The sequence below is a fragment of the Triticum dicoccoides genome, chromosome 3A (assembly GCF_002162155.2).
Source record: "Triticum dicoccoides isolate Atlit2015 ecotype Zavitan chromosome 3A, WEW_v2.0, whole genome shotgun sequence".
Taxonomy (NCBI): Eukaryota; Viridiplantae; Streptophyta; class Magnoliopsida; order Poales; family Poaceae; genus Triticum; species Triticum dicoccoides.
In genome coordinates this window covers 51,947,293-51,955,581 of record NC_041384.1, presented here as the reverse complement: position 1 = coordinate 51,955,581, position 8,289 = coordinate 51,947,293, and the positions used below count along the sequence as shown (strand labels likewise).

Here is an 8,289-nt window from a genome sequence, read left to right as displayed (position 1 = left end):
TGATAAACATCACATGCAATCAAATAGTGACATGATATGGCCAATATCATTTTGCTCCTTTTGATCTCCATCTTCGGGGCGCCATGATCATCGTCGTCACCGGCATGACACCATGATCTCCATCATCATGATCTCCATCATCGTGTCTTCATGAAGTTGTCTCGTCAACTATTAGTTCTACTACTATGGCTAACGGTTAGCGATAAAGTAAAGTAATTACATGACGTATAAGTTGACACGCAGGTCATAAATAAATTAAGACAACTCCTATGGCTCCTACCGGTTGTCACTGTTTCTCAATATATCATTCATCACATCCTTTTGGCCATATCACATCACACAGCATATGCTGCAAAAACAAGTTAGACGTCCTCTAATTGTTGTTGCAAGTTATTACGTGGCTGCTATAGGTTTCTAGCAAGAACGTTTCTTACCTATGCCAAAACCACAACGTGATATGCCAATTTCTATTTACCCTTCATAAGGACCCTTTTCATCGAATCCGATCCGACTGAAGTGGGAGAGACAGACACCCGCTAGCCACCTTATGCAACTAGTGCATGTCAGTCGGTGGAACCAGTCTCATGTAAGCGTACGTGTAAAGTCGGTCCGGGCTGCTTCATCCCACGATGCCACCGAATCAAGATAAGACTAGTAACGGCAAGTAAATTGACAAAATCAACGCCCACAACAACTTGTGTTCTACTCGTGCATAGAATCTACGCATAGACCTAGCTCATGATGCCACTGTTAGGGATCGTAGCAGAAATTCAAAAAATTTCCTACGTGTCACCAAGATCAATCTATGGAGATACTAGCAACGAGAGAGAGGAGTGCATCTACATACCCTTGTAGATCGCTAAGCGGAAGCGTTCAAGAGAACGGGGTTGATGGAGTCATACTCGTCCTGATCCAAATCACCGATGACCAAGCGCCGAACGGACGGCACCTCCGCGTTCAACACACGTATGGTTGGGAGAGACGTCTCCTCCTTCTTGATCCAGCAAGGGGAGGGGATAGGTTGATGGAGATCTAGCAGCACGACGGCGTGGTGGTAGAAGTAGCGGGATCCCGGCAGGGCTTCGCCAAGCACAAGCGGGGAGGAAGAGGTGTCACGGGAGGGAGGGAGGCGCCAGGGACTTGGGTGCGGTTGCCCTCCCTCCCCTCCACTATATATAGGGCCCCTATGGGGGGCGCCGGCCCTAGGAGATCCAATCTCCAAGGAGGGCGGCGCCCAAGGGGGACTTGCCCCCCAAGTCAGGTGGGGCACCCCCACCCCTAGGGTTTCCAACCCTAGGCGCAGGGGGAGGCCCATGGGAGGCGCACCAGCCCACCAGGGGCTGGTTCCTCTCCCTCTTTAGACCATGGGGCCCTTCGGGATAGGTGGTCCCACCCGGTGGACCCCCGGGACCCTTCCGGTGCTCCCAGTACAATATCGATTACCCCTGAAACTTTCCCGATGGCCGAAACTGGACTTCCTATATATAAATCTTCACCTCCGGACCATTCCGGAACTCCTCGTGGCGTCCGGGATCTCATCCGGGACTCCGAACAACTTTCGGGTTACCGCATACTTATATCTCTATAACCCTAGCCTCACCGAACCTTAAGTGTGTAGACCCTACGGGTTCGGGAGACACGCAGACATGATCGAGACGACTCTCCGGTCAATAACCAACAGCGGGATCTGGATACCCATGTTGGCTCCCACATGTTCCACGATGATCTCATCGGATGAACCACGATGTCGAGGATTCAATCAATCCCGTATACAATTCCCTTTGTCTACCGGTATAGTACTTGCCCGAGATTCGATCATCGGTATCCCGATACCTTGTTCAATCTCGTTACCAGCAAGTCTCTTTTCTCGTTCCGTAACACATCATCCCGTGATCAACTCCTTGGTCACATTGTGCACATTATGATGATGTCCTATCGAGTGGGCCCAGAGATACCTCTCCGTTTACACGGAGTGACAAATCCCAGTCTCGATTTGTGCCAACCCAACAGACACTTACGGAGATACCCGTAGTGCACCTTTATAGCCACCCGGCTACGTTGTGACGTTTGGCACACCCAAAGCATTCCTACGGTATCTGGGAGTTGCACAATCTCATGGTCTAAGGAAATGATACTTGGCACTAGAAAAGCTTTAGCATACGAACTACACGATCTTGTGTTGTGCTTAGGATTGGATCTTGTCCATCACATCATTCTCCTAATAATGTGATCCCGTTATCAATGACATCCAATGTCCATGGTCAGGAAACCATGACCATCTGTTGATCAACGAGCTAGTCAACTAGAGGCTTACTAGGGACATGTTGTGGTCTATGTATTCACACATGTATTACGGTTTCCGGTTAATACAATTATAGCATGAACAATAGACAATTATCATGAACAAGGAAATACAATAATAACCATTTTATTATTGCCTCTAGGGCATATTTCCAACAGGCTCGGGCTCGGGCTCGGCCTTGGGCTCGACGAAGGGCGGCGGTGGCGAGACAAACAATGGAGCATGGACATAGTCCCCTGTCGCCGACAAGGCGAGGGCATGGTCCAGCCCATCCCAATGGGCGTCATCTTCAAGTCGCCTCGCCTCCAGCTTGCGCTCCAGGGCCTCCTCGAGCACGGCTTGGTTCGCCACCTCCGCCTCCTCCTCCTCTGGCAAAACCACTGGCGGCGGCAGGGAAACGTCGTGGTCAACGTGGACGTCGCGGCGACGCTCCTCCTCGTGCTCCAGCGCAAACCAACACTCCCAGTTGGGGGAGTCTGGCGCGTAGGCACACATCGGGCGCTGCTCCAGTGTAAGAAGCCTGCGACGCCGGCGAACCTCCTCGGCGTGCGCTCGCGCCGAGCACGACACCAACGGAATGGGGATCTGGTGCAGGTCCAGATGCCAAAAGTGCGGCAACTTGACATTTGGATACTGCAGGGACCGGTGGTACTGCTAGTGCCACCGCGCCCAGTGGACAGGTATGTACAGCCGCTCCCGCTCCCGCGGTCGCAAACCGCGTCTAGCCGGTGAAGAAGGAAGCATGCAGGAAGAGCTCGAGTCGACGCTGAACCTTCCCTTCCACTTCCCGCTGAAGAAGTCCATGGCTAGTGGCTGTCTGGCTAGGGTTTTCTAGTCGCCGACGAGAGAGCAAGCGTGGCTAGATGTGGACAGGGAGATGGAAGTGGATGAGGCCGGCGCTGCTGCGCGCTTTCATTAAAAGGGACGGGCATATGACCCATCCACACACTGTCAGGCGGACACCGAAGGGATACGCGACGCGTCCGCTTCGTGTTTGCGCTGATGCATTTAAGGCTTAAATTTGGGTCCAAAATGCATCGTCCAGTCGTTGCTATGCCCCGCCCGGGCACCTGGCTGCTTTGCCGCTGCTGTCCGTCAGGGATCTGGTTCCCTTCCCTGCCCTCGTACAGAGCCGCCACCCACCTGCCGGCTGCCGCTACCTCACGTCACGTAGCTAGCTTCTTCCTCCTGCTGCCACTCCCGGTCCCGGTCCAACAAGATCCAGCTAGCTCAAGAAACCAGGCTGAGGCGCCATGTGCTGCAGCGAGTGCGGCTGCTACGACGCATTCTGCGACCGCTGCTGCCCCTGCGTCTCCTACGACGCGCGCGAGGCCATCCTCTGCGGCGCCGCCTGCCTCGCCGTCCTCGCCGGGGCCGTCCTCCTGGCCGTGCTCCTCGCCGCCTACGGCTTCATCCGCCACGCCGAGGTCACCGTCAGGGACGCCTCCCTCACGCGCCTCGCGCTCGCCGTCTCCCCGGCCACCGCGTTCGCCTACAACCTCTCGCTCACGCTCACCGTCCGTAACAAGAACTGGGCCATGAGCGTCAGGAACACCAAGCCGCTCGAGGCCCGCTACAGCTTCGACGGCCAGCCCTTCGAGCGGATCAGGCTCGCCGAGGAGGGGTTCACGCAACCCCCTGGCGACACCCAGGTGTACCACCTCGTCTCCCGCGACGACGGCGGCTACGTCGCGCTCGGCAACGCCGGCGTGGCCGAGTTCAAGGCGGAGAACGCGACGGGGATGTTCAAGGTGGAGGTGGCGGTGTCGGGCGAGGTCAGGTACCAGGCGCACTACACCAAGTGCAAGTTCGAGGCCAAATGCCCGCTGGTGCTGCCGCTCGCGCCGCCGGGCACGCCGGCCGTCGTGTTCCAGGAGGTCAAGTGCAAGCCCGTCACAGCCGACAAGAACTGCTAGTGAATTTAGGAGTGACTGATTGATTGATCGATTTGAAAAGAGTTACTGTATTTCACTTTTTGTTTCCAAATTGTTGGTAGATTGTCCCCACTTTGTATGTGCTTTTCCACTTAGCTCGTTGGGGAGTTGCTTTTCACTGTCACATAAACTTTATTGTCTATATATAGTTGTGGACGACAAATCTCTACTGTTCAAGGAGAGTTGGTGTATCACGTCCGCCTTCTTCTTGGCTTTTTTCTTCCCACGCCCTTCATTCTTTGATTTATTTGTTGTTTTTCTAGTAATCTCACCTGATGGTGCAAAAAATAATAATACAAATAGAGTAACTTGGAACAATCTAAATCAATTTGGTACTTGCACAAAACCACACCATGCATTAACTCAATGAAATCAAATCTTACCAAAATCTCAATTAAATCAAAAAAATTCTTGCCTTTCACTGCCCATACCCAAATCAAATCAAATCTCACCAAAAACTCAACTAAATTGGAACTTTTATGCCTTCTCTTATCCATACTCAAATAAAATTAAATCATACCCAAATCTATAATGTGGTGGATGTCTTTATTAGTAAATCTATATTGTCTTTACTAAAAGGCGTGGCCGGCCCTCTAATCAAGCATGGTAGGCGCCTTAGTAAAGTGCCCCCCCCCCCTTCTCTCTCCCCTTCTATTCGTCATTGCAATAGATCCCCTTCAACATCTTCTTGACTTGGAAACTAGAAGGGGGCCTTCTCCGCAAGATTCGACGTCGTGGTACCTTGATTCAAACCTCCCTATACGTGGACGGTGTGGCGGTTTTCATGGCACCCATCAAGTGTGATATTAACAACCTCTCCGGTATCCTATAATGTTTTGGCGATACCACGAGCCTCGCTACCAACTTTCAAAAGAGCTCGGTCGTCCCAATTTGATGTGGCTACTTCAACCTTGGGTGAATCCTTCAAAATCTTCCTGCCGCAAGAACCTCCTTCCCGATGAGACACTTAGGGCTTCCCCTCTCGGTTTGGCTTTCAGTACCTTGAAGACAAAGTGGCACCCAAGCTCATTCCTCGGGATGGGGGCAACATCACCACCATTGGGTGTGTCACCTTACTACATCACCCACCCTCATCATCCATCTGAGTACCCTCCACAATAATAACAAGATTGAGCGTGCCTTCCTTTGGTCCGGTTCGAACAAAACCACTAGGGCGAAATGCAAAGTGAATTGGGGCTTGCTATACTGGCCTTTTGAAAGAAGGGAACTAGGAGTGCCGAACACCAAAAAATTCGCGCGCCCCCTAAGGCTGTGATGAGGAAGGCCTTGATCTCTTATATGCCTCCACCATCATCACCGTAAGCAGTGGTGCTAGGACACCCTTTTGGGAGGCGCCATGGGTGCACGACCAGAAGCCCAAAGAGACCGCCCCATTCATCTACGAGGCATCCACTGAAAAAAATAGAAAGTGAGTGGGGGTGAAGGAAATATGCCCTAGAGGCAATAATAAAGTTGTTATTTTATATTTCCTTATTCATGATAAAGGTTTATTATTCATGTTAGAATTGTATTGATCGAAAACCTTAATACATGTGCGAATACATAAACAAATATTGTGTCCCTAGTGAGTCTCTACTTGACTAGCTCGTTGATCAAAGATGGTTAAGGTTTCCTAACCATGGACATGAATTGTCATTCGATAACGGGATCACATCATTAGGAGAATGATGTGATGGACAAGACCCATCCGTTAGCTTAGCATAATGATCGTTCAATTTTATTGGTATTGCTTTCTTCATGTCAAATACATATTCCTTCGACTATATATGAGATTATGCAACTCCCGGATACCGGAGGAATGCATTATGTGCTATCAAATGTCACAATGTAACTGGGTGATTATAAGATGATCTACAAGTATCTCCGAAGGTGTTTGTTGAGTTGGCATAGATCAAGATTAGGATTTGTCACTCCGAGTATAGGAGATGTATCTCTAGACCCTCTCGATCGGTAATACACATCATAAGCTTGCAAGAAAATGACTAAGGAGTTAGTCACGAGGTGATGCATTACAGAACGAGTAAAGAGACTTGCCGGTAACAAGATTGAACTAGGTATGAAGATGCCGACAATCGAATCTCGGGAAAGTAACATACCGATGGACAAAGTATGTTGTCATAACGGTTCGACCAATAAAGATCTTCGTAGAATATGTAGGAGCCAATATGAGCATCCAGGTTCCGCTATTGTTTATTAACCGGAGAGGTGCCTCGGTCATGTCTACATAGTTCTTGAACCCGTAGGGTCCGCACGCTTAACGTTCGATGACGATATAGTATTATATGAGTTATGTGATTTGGTGACCGAATGTTGTTCGAAGTCCCGAATGAGATCACGAACATGACGAGGAGTCTCGAAATGGTCGAGAGGTAAAGATTGATATATAAGACGATGGTATTCGGACACCAGAAGTGTTTCGGGGGTTACCGGGTACTTATCGGGTCACCGGAAGAGGTTTCGGGCACCCCCGACAAAAGATATGGGCCTTATGGGCCAAGAGGGGAAACGCACCAGCCACAAGGGGCTGGTGCGCCTCCCATATGGGCCGGCCTAAGGAGGGGAAGAAAAGGGGAGAAGGAAAAGGAAAGTGTGGATTAGGATTCCCACTTCCTTCCCTCCCCCCCCCCCCTTCCTTCTCCCTCGGTTAAATATGGCAGGGGGCGCCACTTGGGGAGGACCCCAAGTAGGATTCGGCCTACTTGGGGCGCCTCCTGGCAGCCTTTCCTCTCCCTCTCACCTATATATATGTGGGGGCGCACTAGCACAAACCAGACAATTGCCTAGCCGTGTGCGGCGTCCCCCTCCACTGTTTACACCCCGATCATATTTTTGTAGTGCTTAGGCGAAGCCCTACAGAGATCACTTCACCATCACCGTCACCACGCCGTCGTGCTGACAGAACTCATCTACTACCTCGACGTCTTGCTGGATCAAGAAGGTGAGGGACGTTATCGAGCTGAACGTGTGCAGAACACGGAGGCGTCGTGCGTTCGGTACTTGATCGGTTGAAGCGCGAAGAAGTTCGATTACATCAACCGCGTTGTGAAATGCTTCCGCTTACGGTCTACGAGGGTACGTAGACACACTCTCCCCCTTGTTGCTATGCATCTCCATGGATAGATCACTGCATGTGCGCAGAAACTTTTTTGTTTTCCATGCAACGATACCCAACAGGGGGGCTATCCATGGTGATGCTTGGGTATCAAAAATTTAAGATCGGGGCCAACTTCTCCATATATCACATGCAACAAATTATTGATCTTTGGATACTTCTACGAGATTTCCAGTTTGATGAGCATGCGGAGGATGACATAGTTTGGAAGCACACGGAAAATGGGCTATACTTGGCGGCTTCCGCTTATTTGTCGCAATACATGGGAAATTTCTACTTGCCTATGGAGCAGGTGGTTTGGAAGGCTTGTGCCCCTCCCAAGGTCAAGCTTTTTGCTTGGTTGGCTATTTAAGATAGGATTCGGACCGTCGATCAGTTGGTCAAGCGAGGTTGGCCAAATTGTAGTCTTCGCTACCTTTGCAAAAGAGAACAAGAATCCGGGATGCATCTCTTCTTCAAGTGCCACTTTACCCTCTGCCTTTGAAACTTTGCAAATGAGGCTACACCTTGGGAACATTGACACATCTTCTTGGCACTCCAGGCTATCTTATAAAAGATGGTGAACCAACCTATCCGATAAATGTGTCCGGAATAGGAAAGCTATGACCTCTCTCAACATTGCTTATTAGCTGGACTAATTCGAATGAAAGAAATGCACGTGTCTTCCGGCACAACTATGCTCCGCCGCCAATCCTACTGAATTAAATCAAATGTGAGGCTAAGCTTTGGGTTACCACGGGTTCAAAGAAGTTGAAGTTAATAATATTGGGAGAGCGATCCTTTATGTATTGAGGGCTTATGAGCCTTGTAAAACAAACTCTATTTTCTTCTTAATTCATAGATGAGGTAAACTTTTGTCTCCATTTAAGAAAAATTACAAAAAGAAGCTCATAACCACATGAATGCACACTGGTGGAAAG

At 50.1% G+C, this 8,289-nt stretch overlaps 1 protein-coding gene across 1 annotated transcript; it reads left to right on the top strand.

The window, feature by feature from the left end:
* Positions 1-3,484: 3,484 nt before the first annotated feature.
* LOC119271182 lies at positions 3,485-4,353 on the top strand. The gene has a single exon (XM_037553105.1). The coding sequence runs from the start codon at positions 3,556-3,558 to the stop codon at positions 4,216-4,218; it is 663 nt and encodes a 220-aa protein (XP_037409002.1). The 5' UTR covers positions 3,485-3,555; the 3' UTR covers positions 4,219-4,353.
* The last annotated feature ends 3,936 nt before the right edge of the window (positions 4,354-8,289 follow it).

What these genes read in the sequence shown, in the direction of transcription:
- LOC119271182 (XM_037553105.1), top strand. Translation starts at nt 3,556, where the DNA reads ATGTGCTGCAGCGAGTGCGGCTGCTACGACGCATTCTGCGACCGCTGC.